We start from the raw sequence: 19,384 nt of genomic DNA on the forward strand, positions 1-19,384 counted from the left end.
CCCAATAATGCCGCAGAGAAGGAATTATTCTGTGATACACAAGTTAAGTGACTTACTCAGGACTTACAGATTTAAGTGACAAAGTCATAATTCAAGCCTGGCTTAACAACAAAGCCTGTACCCTTTCCAACACACTTCCTCACTCACCAAGTCCTACTAATGCTTTATCAGCAACTCCCAAGTTTGACCCTATCATGTTCCTCAATTGTCACCCTACTCCAGACCTTGATAACTTTACATCCAGCCTGCAAGAACAGTCTCTAAGTTAGTCCACCCCTTTACTCTTTTTCTAATCAAAACCCTAAAGCAACAAGTATCACCTTTCATTTTCATTTAGGAAGGAAAGGCGACTAACACTTACAGAGCATCTACCGTGATACTGTACTTGTAGGTGCTTTCACACCACATGATAATGAACTTAAATTCTCACAAAAGCCCTATTAGTGAGGTAGGTATTATCAACTTTATTGCAGACAAGAAAACTGAGGGATTATTACAAATGAGAAATCCAAGCTTCAGAGACTGAGCAACTTTCCCACGGTCAGACTAAATACGGAGTTGGGATCTGAATCTATGACATTCTGACTCCCAAGTCCATTTTCTTTTCATTAGACCACCCTGCCTCTTACTCAACAATCTATGTTGGTTTACAATCTTTTATGGCATCAAATCCCAAGTAACGCAGACATAAAGGTGCTGTCAAATTGCTCTGCCTTGGTTCTTGCTATTTGGCAGTATGTTTTCCACTCCTTTCAAGAAAACCTGCTGGTCAATTCCCTCCACACTACTTGTTTATTTCTATCTCCAAACCTTTACACAAGCCATGTTTCCAAACCAAAATGTCCTGCTTCCTTTCCATCAAACCTTGTCTTTCAAAATCTTGCTCAAAATTCACCTCCATGAAGCCTTTTCTAATGACCTCCACCCACTTCTAATTACTCTAAAGAAGCACCCTTGTAAATCAGGCTGTGTGAAGCGGCCAGTGAAAGGGAAGAAGGCAGCTAAGGGCATAGATGAAGGCACCCTCAGAGAACAAGAGAATGTGGAAATGAGCATCCTAGAGTACCGAGACTCTATCAAATGCAGCATCCTCCCTTTCCAGGAGGTCGGCTCATAAAACCCAACTAGGAAACCCCCACCCATCCTCTTCCTTACCATCCCTAGCCAAGACAACAAACCCAAACCTGAAAAATACAACATCCCCTAAAAATCAGAGCTGCTACCACCTCATCCTTAGCCTAAGTCAGGGTGCTCAAAAACAACAGTTATGCTATTTAACTTAGCAATTCTGGCAGCCCCTCAAAACTAAATATAACACTCTATACAGAAATATGAGCTTGTAGCTGGTTTATGTCTCTTATTATGAATAATTATGCTTTGCATTCACTTATTCCATATTCCCCAAATGATAACAATATCCCTGAAGATAAGGCATCTATCTTCTATTTTTCTGGGTCACTTCTTGGGTATGTGGTGCAGTTAATTCTCTTTATGTAAGAAGCACTCAAATCCACTACCTGGCCCTGAAGAAAATAAATTCAAGTATTAACCAAGGTTTTATCTACATTTCTCAGCAGCCTGAGATCTAATTCAAATAAGTGGACAATGAATAAACAATGAGCAACTTCATATAAAAGTCTTGATCAGCAAGAGGTAGTGTAGGGCACTGGAAAGAATGAACTATGACCAGAAGCTCTAGGTTCCAGACCATGGAACTGAGCTCTTCAAGATCAGAAAATGGATTTTATTATCTTGGGACCATACTGTCTATCATAGTCTACAGCACATAATGGGTGTTCAATCAATGTCTCATGAACTGAGTTCTTGAATCAGTCAAGGTCTGCCACTAACTAACTGCAGAACTTTTGATAAAGTTCCACATTTTATCAAACTTCTCTAAAGTTCAAGTTTTCTTTATCTACGATGAGGTTACAAATAAATAATCATTAAGACCCCTTCCAGCTCTGACATTCTGATTCTATAATGTAGCACCTTACACCAGAGAGAAAAATCCATGTTGTGAGCAAGCATTAAGTGTACTGTATCAGCATACAGGTGGTGAGTGACTTACATAAATTGAGCCAATAAATACATGTGCTCATTTATACATAACACTGTATACTTAGTCCTTCTTGAAATATCAATTCCTTGAGGGCAAAGATTGAGTTTAAATAGCATCTATAACTGCATCATGAACCCTGCAGGTACTCAAATACCAGATGATACAGAGGAAAAGCATTATCATCCTTACTTGGCATTTACCAAGGATGTGGCACTACCAGTATGAGGAATAAAGGTCTGAGTATGGCAACACTGCCCCAGAACACAAAAAGATAGCTGCTACTTGGAACTGAGACGACAAAGGAGGAAAAGCAGAGCAAAGGCATAGAAAGTAGGAACAATGGCAGAAAGTGTGCATAGAAACAAACTGGACTACAAGCAAGCAACTGCACTGGAATGCTATATCATTGACACCAAAGAATCACCTGAATGGCAAAGGGGCTGCAAGCTCCCTAATGTTTGCTGGTATCTCCGGCTTTCATCTTCTGCTACCTCATTGATGTCTGAATAGTCCACAGCATCTTCTGTACTCCTGATCCATCCTATAAATAAAAAAGGGGAGAGGGTAAAATCTCAACAAAGAGCAAGTAACTCTCACTCCCTTAGATAATTTCCACTGAAACGTACATGTATAGTAAGTGGCTAGCCTCCTCCCCACCTTACCCACCATGACCCAGACTTCACCTTCATCATTTACCAGGGCACCGTCAATCCCAGTCAATTCTTCATTTGCTGTGAGTTCAGTGATCAGGCTGCCCAGACCCAAAGCCCCCAAGCCTGCCAAGTGCTTCTTACATTCCTGAAAAAGGGACAGCACCAGAGTCGAAGGTAACAACTAAACCCAAGCTTCCCACACCACAAGGCATATTTCCCTGGTCCATGACAGAGCTATAAATCCATATGAAAAACGACTCTGCCTTGTGCTAAGAGGGGCATCACATTCAAGAACTGTAAAGTAATATCTCCCACTAAACTCCACAATGATCAGATCTTTATTAACATTATGTCCAATTTCATCACCATACTTTAAAATAATATAAGAAAAGATTGTATTCAAAAGAACCACCACCAAGACTAAATGAACGGAACAATAATTCTCTGAATAAACGCTAAGGCAATTGAGGTCATTCAGCTTAGAAAAGGCAAGGCAAGAACTTTTTTGCTATCTCTTGTATGTGTTTGTATGTGCTGCAGGGGATGAGGAATATTGGTCAATATATTCTCCTTGAGAAAATAAGTCTAAATGAAAGTAGATGAGTTTCAGTTCGGCACAGGAAACAATTTCATGAATGTCAGTGAACACCGGGACGACCACCTAAGAAATGCATTGGGACCAAAAGGGGTCTGCCCTGGATGGTTTAAACATTCACTGTTCTAAGAATTGGGGCCTAAACCACATGATTTGTTGCAGGTTTTGTCCACTTCTCTTGCTCTAGAGCCATCTCAGGTCAGCAGTGTCAGAAATGCAGACAGTTTCAAGAATCTCCAAGAAGGTTCTCACAGCAACGGTTTGAAAGCAATCTCACTACGTTAAGCTGCTATTTTTCCTACTGCCTAGTCAGGAAGAACGTTATCTCCAAAGCCACCCACATCAGCGCCCCTGACCTACGGGGACGTGCCCACCGTTCTCCTCTCTTCTCCCCACCCTCACCCAGAACTGAGTCCCCTCACTCTACATTACAGGACAATCTACTAAGATGGTATCTGCGTTCCTTTGCTCTTACGTGAACTGCGCCCTCCCACAGAAGAATGGCCATATCGCCCTCTATTTTTATTTCCTAAGCACCCTCTACTCTCCTCACTCTACCTACTCTCCTTAGCGGCACCACCCCCAACCCTATCCCCACGCCCACCCCCTCACATCATCCAAGACGCTTTCCCCCTCCAGCTGCCCAGCTCCATTGATGTTCCCGAAAAGGAAACCGGTTAAAGAAAATGAGCCGCCTCCAGCAGAATCTTCATCGCTGTCTGTGTCTGACATGATGGCGGCTGTGGTGCCGGCCGCGGCTGTGGACAGCAGCAAATCCCAGCTTGGTCCCATACACCGGAAATAAAAACATTCGTCGCCCAGAAGTGACTCAGACAGCTCTTTGACCTTATTAGCCCCTACCGGAAGCGGAATGAAGAAAAAAATAACCGGAAAGACCGGCCGTCCTACGAGAAAGGAGACTTGGTGTACCTACTTTACTAATGACTTTTGATTCGACCATACGCGATCAGGAGGCTGGATATGTGGAAAGCGGTTGGTCAAAGAAATGCTCGGTCCCGCCCCCTTCCACTTATCTGCGCGCGAGCCTTCTCATTGCGCCAGATAAGAGCGACGGCTCTCCGTCCAATCAGAAGGAGCCACCTGGGTCACGTGGCTTACGTCCTGGTAACGGCAGGTCTTCACGTCACAGTACACGGAAGTGAGAATTATAACAGATTCATGTTGTCTGTGCTATCTACTACTTCACCGCTTGGTCCCAAAGAGAAACTGGCCGTAAACTGCAGTGTGCAAAAGGTACCTTTGCAAGTTAGTTGTTTGGAATTGACGTTTTCCCATAGAAATGGGTTTTTCCCCCCGTTTTATTTCGGGAAATGTAAAAGATGAGTAGAATGAACAGCTGACATTTCACTTGAATTCACAGTTGTTAACATTTTGCCAGGTTTTTTGTTTCTGAACCATTTGAAGGTGGATTACAGATATCATGATTCTTCACCCCTAAAAATAGACATTTTTCTCCATAACCACAATACCATTTTCACATCTTTAAAAATTAACATTAATTCAATATCCTTTAACATACAGTCCGTATTTAAATTTCCCCAACTATCCTAATTGGAGCATTTTGTGTTTCAATCCAGGATCTGCTCAAGGTTCATGTATTGCATTTGGTTATCTCCCTTTAATCTCTTAATCCAGAGTCCATCAGCCTTTTCCTTTGTCTTGCATGACACTACTTTTTTGGAAGAATCCGGGCAGTTGTCTTGAAAATATTCTATATTCTGAATTCGTCTAACTTCCTTCAAATTGGTTCAGGTTAAATATTTTACCGACCATCAGAAGGCACAATGTCAGGTTGTCCCGGTATTGGTGATGCTAAATGTGATCACTTCGAAAAAAAATGGTGACCACCAGATCTCTCCATCACAAAGGCACATTGTTCCTTTTGTAATTAGTAAATAATTTATGGGCTGATACTTTGAGATTGTGTAAATATTCTGTTCCCCATCGCCCTTGCACCCAATGGTTTTAGGATCCATTTATGATCCTTGCCTGAATCAATTATATTGGGAGAGTGCAAGAGGGTGATTTTTCTAATTCTTTCTTTCTTTCTTTCTTTCTTTCTTTCTTTCTTTCTTTCTTTCTTTTTTCCCCCAAAGCCCCAGTAGATAGTTGTACATCATAGCTGCACATCCTTCTAGTTGCTGTATGTGGGACGCGGCCTCAGCATGGCCGGAGAAGTGGGATCCGAACCCGGGCCGCCAGCAGTGGAGTGCATGCACTTAACCGCTAAGCCAAGGCGCCGGCCCTTTAATTCTTAAATCCCTTCTACATTTATTAACTGGACTTATTCACTAAATAAGAACTTTCCCTTTTCTTACCTTTTTCGCATTTTTTATTTTAATGTGTTATAATTCTAGGACTATCATTATCCTTTTTGATGCTCAAACTGGCCTGTATTTGTCCAGTGGGAAACACTTCACTCTGGCTCCTGTGTCCTTTCAAGATGACCCCATTTTTTGAGCACTTCCTTGCTTTTTGGCACAAGGTGTTCTAGGCTTACTCTGTATGTTCCCTGTCCTGGACCTGATAGAAGCCATTTCTCCAAGGAGCTCTGGGTCCTTTTAGGGGGGAATGGTGTTGAGAAACCAGGGCATCATTGTTTGTAGAGGCCCTTTCAGTGAAGAGAGCTAAAATAAATAAATAAATAATGAGTTTCTACGAATACCTCCAATTTAAGTCCAACACCACAGGGTTCTTCCCCACCTTTCCCCATTTCATATTTGTATTTTACTTCTCTTACAATAAAAACTCTGGTTTCCAACACCCATATATTTACTCTTTTCAGAATTGCAAGACCGATAACTACCAACAATAAACCTAACTAAAGTTCAGAAGTTCTTTGTGGTTTTCTGTCCTTAGAATATATCCTGCTAAAGATATACAGTGTACTGTGTTTAAAAATTACTTGAATCATTTTTTTCCTCTGTGGAGTTGTTTCTGTTTGTATTCAACTTTAGAATTTGCTTGTATTATCCTTTTTTTATATAATTTCATTTTTAAAATATGTAAACCTTTACATGGTTCAAAGTCAAACTATATAAAAAGTATTCCCAGAGAAGTCTTGTTCCCATGCCTATGCCCTCTACACCATTCCCACCCATTCCCTATAAGTAATCATTTTCATTAATTTCTGGTTTATCTTTCCTCTGTTTATTATTTTTTTATTGAAGTATAATTGACAACATTATATTAGTTTTGGGTGTACGACATAATGATTTGATATTTGTACTTCCTGTGTTTCTTTTTGCAGATATAAGCAAAGAGTGTATATATTCTTATTTCCCCTTTTTCGTTACACAAAAGGTAGCATAGTATATGTACGTTAGTGCACCGCTTAACAATGGGAATATGTTCTGAGAAATGCGTTGTTAGGTGATTTCATCATTGTGTGAACATTACAGGGTGTACTCACACAAACCCAGATGGTATAGCCTACTGCAAACCTAGCTATATGGTACTAATCTTATGGGACCACCGTCATATATGTGGTCCGTTGTTACCCAAAACGTTATTAGGCGGCACGTGACTGTACTCTTTTCACCTTGCTTTTTTGCCCTTAATAATATAGCCTGGAAATCACACTGTACCACTTCATAGCACTCTTCCTCATTCTTTTTTATGGCTGCTTAGTACTTCATTGCATGGATGTCCCATGGAATATTTTAACAGTAAACATTTCTAGGCCAAATGACAAAGGTCTGCCAAAACCTGCATAGTAGCTAAAATGCTGCACTTTGGTAATGAAAAGTTAGTAGAATACTATTGCTATACTAATATTTAAGACTTTTAAAAAAGCAAAATGAAATATGTTTTTTAATGTACCTTATACTACCTCGTGGATGTTTGTTCTTGAGGAAAAGCAGATTCAATGAGAAGTAGATGGAGGCTTGTAGAATGTGGAAGGGGATTTCAGATTCTATAAATATTAAAGATGCCATTCTTGACTCAAAATGTGGTTTTGCATAAATTTATCATATGACCCAGCAATTCCACTCCTAGGTATATACCCAAGAGAATTGAAAACATGTCCACACAAAACCTCATACACAAAGGGTCACAGCAGCATTATTCATAATAGCCAAAAAGTAGAAACAATCCAGTTGTCTTTCAACTATGAGTAGATAAAATATGGCATATCCATTCAATGGAATATTATTCAGCAACAAAAAGAAGCGAAGTACCCATATGTGCTACAAAATGGATGAACCTTGAAAATGTTATGCTAAATGAAGGAAGCAAGTTCCAAATGACCACATACTGTTTGATTCCATTTGCATGAAATGTTCAGAACAGACAGAAAGTAGATTAGTGGTTGCCTAGGGCTGGGGATGGGAACAGGGGTTAACTGCTTGAGGGTTCTCTTTGGGGTGATGGAAATGTTCTAAAACTAGATTTTGGTGATGGCTGCATGACTTAATAAATTTACTAAAAATCATTAAATTGTATACTTGAAATGGGTGAATTTTATGGTATGTAAACTATACCTCAATAAAGCTGGGTTTTGTTTTGTTTTTTTTTTTGAGGCAGATTAGCCCTGAGCTAACAACCATCGCCAATCCTCCTCTCTTTTGCCGAGGAAGATTGGCCCTGGGCTAACATCCATGCCCATCTTTCTCTACTTTATATGGGACACCGCCACAGCATGGCTTGACAAGCGGTGCGTAGGTCTGCGCCGAGGATCCAAACCTGCAAACCCCAGACCACCGAAGTGGAGCACATGAACTTAACCACTACACCACCAGGCCGTCCCATCAATAAAGCTGTTTTAAAAAAACAAAACAAAGCATGGTTTTGCCCTTCCTCACCAGCACACTTAATAGTGCACCAGCACTATATACAATTATCAGCCAGGATTAGTTCATTTTTATAACAAACAGAGAAAGGATATTTTCCTGAGATAACTGGAAGAGGCAAAGGACATTAAATGATATATGTCTTATCTTTACAACCCCAGCTCCTAGTATAGTAATGCCTGTAACACAGTAGGAGCTTGATCATTGTTTACTGAATGTAGTGTAATAAGTGAGAAAAATCTCCTACAGGGAACTAACTGGTCTGTCATTAGTGAAAACCAGGAAATGAAGCCAAATCCTGGAGATGAATAGGTGAGAGGTGGGTGGGAACTAGAGAATCAATGTCAGCAGGGCAGACAGTTCTCTAGCCTGATTGTCTGATGTAGAAAAATAAGTACAGTTACACATAGGGGCAATGTGAAATACAACAAATAGAGTTATTTCATCCTTTGTAAGTTGAAAAGCATTTAGAAACTATTCAAAACAAAGGGTGGGGGAGTGAGGATTGCTTTGATTTTTAGAAAGCAGAGACCCAGTAAAATCAGAAACATTTATTACCGTTCATTATGAATAATTTAAAAGTGATATTAGCATGTTAGTCTTCATACAAATTCCTCTTAAGTACAAAAATCAAGATATCATTGTATGCTTAGGGCCATCAAATCAGTCCAGTACAAAACCACTCTCTCAGACTTGTGGATCACACCTCCATTTATTAGAGGACACGAGTTTGCCAAACCAAACCCAGGCTTACATTTGGGAATTTGCCAGGCGAAGGGGGAGCAGGAGGCACTATTAAATTAAAAGCCAATTTAAAAGATTTCAGTAGCTAAACAAAAAGTTCCCAGAGACACCCGTGATAGCCATGTTTTTAGCCCCTTTCAACCATGAAGGCCTGTGAGCACCCCAGGCAGCATCAGTCAGAACATCCTGAGACTGGAATACCCATGAGCAATAAGTGCTTTTGTTTGGCTGCCTGTGGGAAAACTCAGTGACTCCACACAAGGGCAGTGAGCACACACGCTCCCAGGCCGGTTGACTCCTACAGTCACCACACTACTATAATAGCAGCCCCACTTTCCAAAGTGCTACTGGGCCTTAGTTGAGGAGGGCCACCCTCACCCTCTTCCAGTTAACACACTGCTCATACAGAATCCCTGCCACCCCTCACAGGAGGTCCTGGGTTACACATCAGAAAATAGATAGGGTACATTGAAATTGAGATAGAAGCCAAACGATGAAATCCAGGCATTTGTGACAACATGGATGGACATTGAGGGTATAATGCAAAGTGAAATAAGTCAGAGGGAGAAGGTCAAATACCGTATGATTTCCTTCATTAAGTAGTAGATAATAACAACAATAAAGAAACACATAGGGACAGAGATTGGATTGGTGGTTACCAGAGGGGAAGGGGGGAGGGAGGAGGGTGAAAGGGATAATTCAGTACATGTGTGGTGATGGGTTGTAATTGGTATTTTGGTGGTGAACATGACGTAGTCCATGCAGAAATTGAAGTACAATGATGTACACCTGAAATTTTTACAATGTTATAAACCAATGTTACTGCAATAAACAAAAAATTTATATAAAAAAAAAAAAAGAGTGTATTAGCAGGATAACTTTAGAAAAAGACATCATAGCCATTTTGAACCAACAGATGTTTAGAAACATTTAAATAATAATAAAAAGCAAGACAATAAAAAAAAAAAAAAAAAAGAAGCCATATGCTGGACCATACTATCCATCCTGGATCCTCCACAGCTTTAGACAATCAACGGTGTAGAAATGGACACCAACGAAGTACTGTGTGAAGTGGAGGGTGCAGTGATGAAGGAAAAACAGAACACTTTAGTCCATGGTGAAGGAAAAGGAAGTAAAGAAGGAAGAAGAGAGAGTTTATGTAACCTTTTATCGTCTATCAATACTTGATATCTGCTTGACCTCCAAGTTCCAGATTTTCGAAGAGTGGGGTTGCCAGATTTAGCAAATAAAAATACAGGATGCCCTGTTAAATTTGAATTTCAGATAAACAGCAAATAATTTTTTAGTGTAAGTATGTCCCAAATATTGCATGGTACATACTTCTTATACTAAAAAATTATTTGGGGGCTGGCCCAGTGGCATAGTGGTTAAGTTTGCACGCTCTGCTTCGGTGGCCTAGGGTTTGCAGGTTCGGATCCTTGGTGCAGACCTATGCACTGCTTAGCAAGCCATGCTGTGGCAAGCATCCCACATATAAAGTAGAGGAAGATGGGCATGGATGTTAGCCCAGGGCCAATCTTCCTCAGCAAAAAGAGGAGGATTGGCAACAGATGTTAGCTCAGGGCTAATCTTCCTCACCAAAAAAAAAAATTATTCATAGGGGCTGGCCCCATAGCATAGTGGTTGAGTTCAGTGTGCTCCATTTTGGTGGCCCGGCAGCCTGGCTTCATGGGTTCGGGTCCCAGGCGCAGACCTACACCACTCGCTGGCCCTGCTGTGGCGGCAACCCACATATAAAGTGGAGGAAGATTGGCACACATATTAGCTCAGGGCTAATTTTCCTCAGCAAAAAAATATTATTTGTGAAAAGTCATTGTATTTTATCTGGCAACCCTATCCTGGTTGTTCAGTTAGCATGAAGCTACTCTGATCAGATCTTGTCAAAGAGCAACAGCAAGACTATCACTGAGCAAAGCACAGACACTTCACCCACCACAGGAGGAAGAGGTATGTGATCCTTTTAGCTCCATTTCCCAAACGCTTGAAAATCCAATGCTATTTTGGCACGGTGAGAGGGTATGTGCACGGTGGGGTTGTCAACCATTATTTGCCAGATGGAGAAGTAAGTTTTCCTTCCATATTAAATGAAGAAGGTCAAAAATACAACTAGGGAGAAGGAGAAGCAGGTGCACTGGAGTATGGAATGTGACTCCTAGTGTCCCAGAGCAGGCTGAGCAACCCCAGCAAAATCCCCACAAGGGTGACAGACCCTGGAGATCCAACATACTCCAACTCTTTTAGAGTAACTAAAAGACCTCAAAAGGCACACAGGGCTGACCACACACAGAGGGAGATGTACAGAGGAGGGAGGAACAGGAAGAGCAAGGGAGCCTTTAGAGTGACTCGGAGGAATGATGGCAGAAGAGAAGTCTCAAAGGGACTCACAGAACTCCCTGACAATGACTGGCAGGACATTTTGTTTGGTTGGTTGGTTTTATTTAGGGGGTTAACCTTCAGTAGTCTTTCCCTAAAGTGGAAGGTGACAGAGAGAAGAAAGGGCCACAGAGAAGCCTCAGAGACACAACTTTTTGGAGGGATTGTTAATTCCACATTGCCAGACCCATAGTGCTATCATAATGTGATAGCAGATCTGACCATCAGATCCCACATCCAATGCACTATCACAACTAAATGCCAAACCCATCTTGTGAGGATGGAAGAGGAACCAATAACAGGTCCATTGCTGGTAAACATTCCTCTCAAAGGCATGAAGAGGGAAACATCAAAAAGAACAGGATCATATTATGCTTTTCTTTTCCACAGCCTCCTCCATGGGAATTCCTAGTTCCTATTAACCCAGCATCTCTGAAACTGTGTTCCCAAAGATGTTAATAGGTGTTGCATGGGACCAAAAAAAAAAAAGTTCAGTGAAATAAGTTTGGGAAATGTTGCATACTTATTAAAAGTTATAAATTCCTGCAGTAGAGGAACCTGTTCAACTTTATTTAAATCACTGGTTCCTGACTTATTTGACCACAGAACCCTTTTAAGGAACATCTATTACCATTTCACAGAACTTTGGAAAATACTGCTTAACCATTTTTGCAAAAAAGTGTCTCATCTCAAGAATGGGAAGAACATGTCAACATTGGGAACACCCAGGAATCAACACATAAAATAGTATTCAAAAATTAGTATTTCAGAAAATTTAAGACAATGATCTGAAAATTGGAGAACCTTGTCCTTCTGTGAGGCACTTGCTCAATGGTAAATACAGCCAGGAAAGCTGAAATTAGATTTAAAAGCAGACAAGCAAAAGCCTACAAAGAACAGTACTAGGCTGCTCTGCTTAGTCGTGACTTGGCCAGGATAGAAAAGAACAGCACTTGGTGGTATCTCCTCTTAACCCCTTTGACAAAGGAGACACACGCTCTCAAACTTCCTCCAAAAGGTTCCGACCAAACTTCAAAGCAGCCTGTACAAACTAGCCTGCTTTTGTTCCTCCAAAAGCCGAATAACCTGAAGTCTAGGGTTTCCAGGAGAAAAGACAGATGGCTCATGCTGACATTGTTAAATGCTGTCAAAGGAATCCCCCCTTATTCTTAGGTGTAGTTCCCAAGTAGCACCCCAAAAGCTATAAGAGGACACACTTCTTGGTGTTCTTCTTGGTGGCAGGGTAAAGCACAGCCCGGACAGCTTCCAGAAATACCTCGTGTACTCCATCCTGCATCAGGGCCGAACATTCCAGATACTTCACAGCCCCCACCTGCTTAGCCAGGGAAGTGCCTTGCTGAGGAGTTGTGGGCACTAGGCTCTGTTCTTTCAGCTTCTTCACTGTCTCAAGGTCACTCCGCAGGTCCCTCTTGGTGCCTACCAGCAGAATAGGTACATTGGGGCAATGGTGGGAGACCTCTGGGTGCCACTTATGCCTCACATTGGCATAAGAGGATGGGTTGCCAATGGAAAAACAAATGACAAAGATATTGGTCTGGGGGTAGGAGAGCGTTCGCAGTCTGTCATACTCCTCTTGTCCAGCTGTGTCCCACAGGTTCAGGCTGACGATTTGGCCATCCACAGATGTCTGGGCGCTATAGTTGTCAAAGACAGTGGGGATATACTCCTCAGGAAAGGCATTTGTTGTGTAACTGATGAGGAGGCAGGTCTTACCTACAGCCCCATCTCCTACAACCACACATTTGATTGTCTGCATTCTTCCCTTGGAGTCCTAAGTACAAGAGAGAAAAAGAATGTTCACAGACACTTGGTTAATTTAGGGAGCCTAAGCTTTATAAACATTTCTCTCTGAGGAGAAGAGAGGAGGTAAGATCCCCACTGCCCATCCCTTTCACACCATAGAAGAGTCAGTGGGAAAGGTTGTATAGGGCAAGAATTCTTACCGTGGAGGCCATGGACTGCTAGAGGATAGGCAGAGGTAGGTCCTAAAAGCCACATCTGAAGTTGTGTGCAATATTATGTGTATGTGCATAAGTGAATTTTTGCCAGAAAGAAGATCCAAAGCTGTCATCAAATTTTCAAAAAGGGCTGTGAGCCCAGAAAGATTAAAAACCATTTGTATACATAGGTATTTATGTTACACTATTGTCATAAGGTCTGGATGTACTGTATCAAAGGTGCTAAAATAGAGTAGATGCTCAATAAATGGTAACTAATTAAAAAAAATTGGTATAGAAAGAAGCTTCCCAAGGTTGAAACAAAAGAAATATGGCTCTCACTTCAGGTTTGTGGCTATAGGCTCAGCAAATGAACCTCTGTTCCTGAAAAACAGTGACATCATAATATTGGAGGGAAGGAAAGGTAGACCAGTCAGACTCAGCCATATAGAGAAGTTGTTAAGAGTCCAGGCTCTGAAGTCAGACTGCCTGGAGTCAAAAATCAGTCCTCTCTTTGCCTAAGCTTTGTGAACTTAGGCAAGTTTTTAACCTGAGGCTTAAATGAAAGAATGCATGTGTAGTACTTATTAGTGCCTGCCACATCGGAAGTACTCATTAAGTGTTAGAAGCTACTGTGACTTTGTAATAATAATTCTTCTACTATTCTACTGCTGGGGAACGCAAAAGTTCTGTAATGTGATTACAATGCTAGACAAAGCAGGGGTCTCATTCCCTCCTACCTTGTCTGAGTAAAACTACAGGTCATAACACCACCATACTCTTGTCCACTTCTTCATGAATGAAGTATTTGAGAGTAAATGGTACAACACAGATGATCTCCAAGAAGCATGTTTACTACGAGCCCCAGGTCTATACCTCCATAGTACTACCCTGTCAATGCCATGCCCTGTCAGTGCCCCACAGCGTTCCATTTTCTTTAGCTTCTTAACTACTGCCCTCATTTCAGACCCGATCCTGATAGCATTAACTTCTTCAAGTGTCAGAACATGGAGGAAAGGGGATAAATTGTCATATATATTTGATTATTAAAAAAATTGAGACTCAGTTTCTCACCTTGGGAATTTAGGGGAATAGATACATCCCCCATCCTGGTGTCTTATTAGCTAAGGCCTACATTAGGCCCATATCATAGACAAAAACAAAACAAAACACCTCATTTGGGGTCAAGGGAAAGAAAAGTTGGCCTTCCAAGAATGCTTCACACAGGCCCACTAGGGGTAGCTCTCTCCCCTCACAGCCAATTCTGACCAGCAAGGCATTCCACCTAGAAGCCTTCATTAGCACAGGTCCCAGAGCTAAAAGTCCAGAGCGTAATTCAGCTCTAGTAGGCAACCATCGCAGGGTATTCACTAACCATCAGCTCTGTCTTTTTCCATCTAGGAATAGGCATAAGGACCAAACACGCAAGGTCAGTGGAAACAGGGCAGAGTCACCACCACGTTCCTTGAGAATAGCCTTCCTTGACTTTCCCAGTCTGGATTAATTTCTTTCTCCTCTGAATTCCTATGGCAGTTACTGCCTATACAACTCATCCTGCCAACCTCCTCTAGGTATCATACAGTTTCCAGCATCTCTGCTCAAAGTGGCTTCTTTCAGGACAATAGTGCATCTGAGGGGGATGCTGAACCAGAGCAAAACTCTTAGGCATAAAGACCAGTTTGCACCCCAAGCTCAGCTCCTCATCTCTGTAACTAGGAAAAGGCATCTACACTCATTTCTACTTGTTTATATCTACCAATACTCCTTGTATATATGGTCTGCAGATGGGCACTCAAGTCACACTGATGGCTGAGGACCTAGATGATAAAGTGCAGCTAGAACATCCCAGGTCTGAGACAAAACCCAAAACATCCTCACCAGTAGCAAACAGTCTGTGAGAGGGAGGGTTCAGCAAAAGTCCCAGGTATTTTGAGGGGGGCTGCTTTGTACAATTGACTCATTTATTCAGCCCACATCTTCGTTATACTATTTTTTCTACTTGTGTGTATGTTTGAAATTCTCCATAGTTAAAAGGTTTAAAAATAATACTTAAAAAATATATCCAAAAGAATTGAAAACAGGATCTCAAAGAGATTATTTGCACACTCATGTTCATCGCATCATTATTCACAATAGCCGAGAGGTGGAGCAACCTAAATGTCCATTGATGGGTGAATGGATAAAGAAAATGTGAGATATATATATATATATATATATATATATATGAATATTATTCAGCCTTAAAAAGAAGGGAATCTTTGCATATGCTACAATATGGATGAAGCTTGAGGACATTATGCTAAGTGAAATAAGGCAGTCACAAAAAGCCAAATACTGCATGATTCCACTAATATGAGGTATCTAGAATAGTCAACTCATAGAAACAGAAAGTAGAAGGGTGGTTGCCAGGGGCTGGGGGAGGGGGAAACGGGGAGTTGTTTAATGGGTATAGAGTTTCAGTTTTGCAAGATGAAAAAATTCTAAAGATCCGTTGCACAACAATGTACATATAGTTAACACTACTGTAGTGTACACTTAAAAATGGTTAAAATATAGCAAAAATGATACTTTTTTTAAAAGGTTGGGAGCTCTGAGAGAAGACGAGGAGTTACAAGAGAAAGGCGAATATTCTGTTCATCACCCACATGAGAAAAGCTTGTTTACCTCAGCTCCAGGATTTAGCATGATGCTGTCCCATTAAGGATCACCCACAGCTTTCCCCTCCTCAACACCTCCACTATCCACACTCTCCCAGGTACTACTATAGGCAATGCATTGCTAGGAGGGACTCAAAGGGTAAAAACAAACAAAAAAAGAATGCTAGAAGCTTACAGTCTTGTGGTAAAGGCAGGACTTATATAAAAAGGCAAACAATAATACACAGTAATGCATGGCTTGGAGGGAAAAAAAATGTTGCTATGGGGAAGCAAAGGGCAACTAAAAATTGAGAGCCTGTTATAGGCATTGTGCAAAGTACTTTCACATATCTTATTTAAGCCTCACAGTAGCACTGTGAAGTAGACATCAGAGCAGCTCAGAGATCTTGAGGTATGCCTCTAGGCTTGGAAATTGGGAGAGGCCTGGAGCTGCAGAGACCAGCACCCCAGAAGGCTCCCTTCTGAGTTAGTCATTCACTTTTAGCCTTGGAATTATAGTTTCTTCAAAATCTTCCAATCCTATCTGACAAAGCATCCTTCTTCACATGTACACTCTGCACAGCAGCCAATTTTCTCCTAGGTTGGACACACAATATAAAAGACCCAATAACAGTCAAAACAAGAACACAGCTCAAAGTATTACTGTTTCTAGCACATTCTCCTCAAAGCCTCACCCTTTCCACAAGTCTGAGTCTAATCTGCTTGAAAACACTCTAACTTTCTGAAACCAAAACAATTTAGCAGAAGACTCCCACTTTTATATACTACTTTCTACAACTTAGTTATCTACTAAATCTGGGAAGCTTTTTCACATTGAAGACTGACTTCTTTGGCTCAAGTCCAGTCAAAGAAGACTTCAGGGTGCTGGGGGTGAAGGAAGCCATGTGAACACTCCCCAACCCGAAGCCAGGGGAGATTATCCTGCGCCTGGAAACAACCAGAGAGGCAATCCTAGTGACCTATCAATAGCCACCACAAGCCCGCTTGGTGCTTCCCTCACATCCTTCTTCACCAGGGGTAGTTGGTTCTGGGACTTCATATGGACTCGTGAGCCTGGGTTAGAGAGGTGCCCCACCTCGGATTCACGTATAGGAAGAGCTGGCTCAATCTCCCCCAAAATACATACACCTCATCCCACCCTCAAGTCCCTTCCATCCCAGGAGTGGCAACCGTCCCGGGGATGGGGAGGCTCGATGAGAAAAGAGCGAAGTGGGGGCCGCCCAGAGGGTTCTCAGTAAGGATTACCGGGCTAAGTGGCCGTCCTTCGCGCCGTTCCACCGCAGCTGGCAGAGCCTCCGGGGTGTCTCTCGCTGGGCTTGGCAGGCCCGGCGGGCTCGGCGCCACATCCGGGCAGCGACCGAGTCCCACCCCGTCATTGGACGCAGTCTCGACTCGGTGCCCCGAGACCTCCTGGGAAGTGGAGTTCCTCTAGGGCCAGCCTCGTTGTCTACAAGTCACAGGCTGCTAAACGACACCTTCGGGTAATCGAGGATTACTTAGATCCGGACCCCAGCACGAGTTACTCGGTTCGGAAGTCCCCAAGCCTCACCTTTCCCTTGGCAAAGTGAAGCCAACCCTTCCTCCCCAGACCCCTGTTTTCTCCTCAAGACTAATATTAACATAAAGAGGCAGTCAGTGAACAGAAAAAGTGTTAGGAAAAATGGAGGCGATAAAAGAAAATGAGGTAGTGAGCGAATTAGCATTGCTGTCTGTCACCATATATTAGTTTGCATTTTCTGGAGTTTTATATAAATGGAATCATACAGTATGTACTCTTTTTAACAGCTTTATTGAGATACAAATTCACATACCATACAATTCACTCATTTAAATTGTACAATTCAATGGTTTTTGGTATGTTACACTATTCATTTTTAAAATTGGTAAATATTTGTGACAAAATTTGCCATTTTAACCATTTTTAAGTGTACAATTCAGTGGCATTAATTACATTCACAGTGTTGTACAACCATCATCATTGTCTATTTCCAAAACTTTTCCATCACCCCAAACAGAAACTCTGTACCCATTAAGCAATAACTCCTCATTCCCCCTTTCCCACAGTTCCTGGAAACCAACCTCTAACCTACTTTCTGTCTCCATGAATTTGACTTTTCTAGCTACCATTCATCTACTGATGGACATTTGGGTTGTTGACAGCTTTTGACTATTGTGAATAATGCTGCAGTGAACATTGGTATACAGGAATCTGGATTTGTTGATTTTTCTCTATTGTTTTCTATTTCACTGATTTCCACTTTGATCTTCATCATTTTTGTTCTTATAATTTGAGTTTTATTTGCTCTTCTTCTTTTTACTGAAGTGAAAGCTGAAGTCACTGAGACCTTTCTTCTGTTCTAATATAAGTGTTTTCTAAAATTACCTAACTACTGCTTTAGGAGAATGCCATGAATTATATGGTGTAGTTTCATTTTCATTCAGTTCAAAATATTTTTCTAATTTCCCTTTTGATTTCTTCTTTGACCCATAGATTATCTAGAAATGGATTATTTAGTTTTCAAATATTTGAGGATCTTCCCAGAGATGTTTCTGTTATTGATATGTAATTTAATTCCATTGCTTTCAGAGAATATATTTTGTATGACTCGAATCCTTTTGAATTCATTGAGACTTGTTTTGTGGCCTAGAATATGGTCTATCCTGGTAAATACTCCATGTGCACTTTAAAAGAATGCGTATTTTGCTGTTATTGAGTGGAGTGTTCTATAAATGTCAGCCAGGTCAATTTGCTTAATAGTGTTGTTCACTTCTACTATATCCTTGCTAATTTTATGCCTACTTGTTCTATCAATTATTGAGAGAAGGGTATTGAAATCTCTGACTAGAACTGTGAATTTGCCTATTTCTCCTTGTGGTTTATCAGTTTTTGATTCATGTATTTTGAAGCTCTTATATTAGTTGTACAAACGTTTAGACTTGTTATGTCCTCTTCATTAATTAACCCCTTTACCATTATAAAATTACCTTCTTTATTCCTGATATCTTTGCTCTGGAATCTACTTTGTCTGTTATTAATATAGCCCCTCCAGCTTTCTTTTGACTAGTGTTATCATGGTACATCTTTTTAATGTACTTTTACTTTTAACCTATTTGTGTCTTTGTATTTAAAGAGCATTTCTTGTAGGCAACATATGGTTGAGTCTTACTTTTTTACCCAGTGATCGTATCTACCCTGTAATTGGGGTGTTTAGACCATCTACATTTAACATGATTGTTGTTGATATGGTTAGGTTTGAGTCTGTAATCTTGCTATTTGTTTTCTATTTGTCCCATGTCTTTGTTCTTTTTCCTCTTATTCTCCCTTCTTTTGGATTAATCAATATTATTTTTATTCCGTTTTATCTCCTTTGTTGGCTTGTTAGCTATACCTCTTTGTTTGTTATTTTAGTGGTTGCTTAAAGGTTTATAGTGCACATCCATAACTTATCACAGTCTACCTTCCAATGTTGTTTATACCACTTCACGAAGAATATAAGAACCTTATGT

General features: G+C 41.0%; 2 protein-coding genes across 6 annotated transcripts in view; both read right to left on the minus strand.

Moving 5' to 3' along the window:
* The window catches only part of TAF1 (TATA-box binding protein associated factor 1), a 68,426-nt gene extending 64,295 nt beyond the window's left edge, over positions 1-4,131 (minus strand). For 2 of the 5 annotated variants that reach the window (XM_014794881.2, XM_014794879.2), the window contains exons 1-3: positions 3,923-4,130; positions 2,746-2,860; positions 2,487-2,603 (exon numbers count right to left, since the gene is read on the minus strand). In XM_014794881.2, coding sequence (XP_014650367.1) covers positions 2,487-2,603; positions 2,746-2,860; positions 3,923-4,102 — 412 coding nt within the window. In that variant the 5' untranslated portion in view covers positions 4,103-4,130. Of the gene's footprint in view, positions 1-2,486; positions 2,604-2,745; positions 2,861-3,922 lie in introns of all 5 variants that reach the window. The other 3 variants (XM_004439846.3, XM_004439845.3, XM_014794880.2) reach the window with 2 other exon arrangements.
* A 4,529-nt stretch (positions 4,132-8,660) lies between these two features.
* LOC101403005 (rho-related GTP-binding protein RhoG-like) lies at positions 8,661-17,215 on the minus strand. The gene is made up of 2 exons (XM_087427250.1): positions 17,123-17,215; positions 8,661-13,054 (listed from the first exon to the last, which is right to left on the minus strand). The coding sequence occupies exon 2, from the start codon at positions 13,037-13,039 to the stop codon at positions 12,464-12,466; it is 576 nt and encodes a 191-aa protein (XP_087283376.1). The 5' UTR covers positions 13,040-13,054; positions 17,123-17,215; the 3' UTR covers positions 8,661-12,463.
* Between the last annotated feature and the right edge of the window lie 2,169 nt (positions 17,216-19,384).

Source organism: Ceratotherium simum, chromosome X, assembly GCF_057802395.1.
Source record: "Ceratotherium simum simum isolate JZ-2026a chromosome X, ASM5780239v1, whole genome shotgun sequence".
Classification (NCBI taxonomy): Eukaryota; Metazoa; Chordata; class Mammalia; order Perissodactyla; family Rhinocerotidae; genus Ceratotherium; species Ceratotherium simum.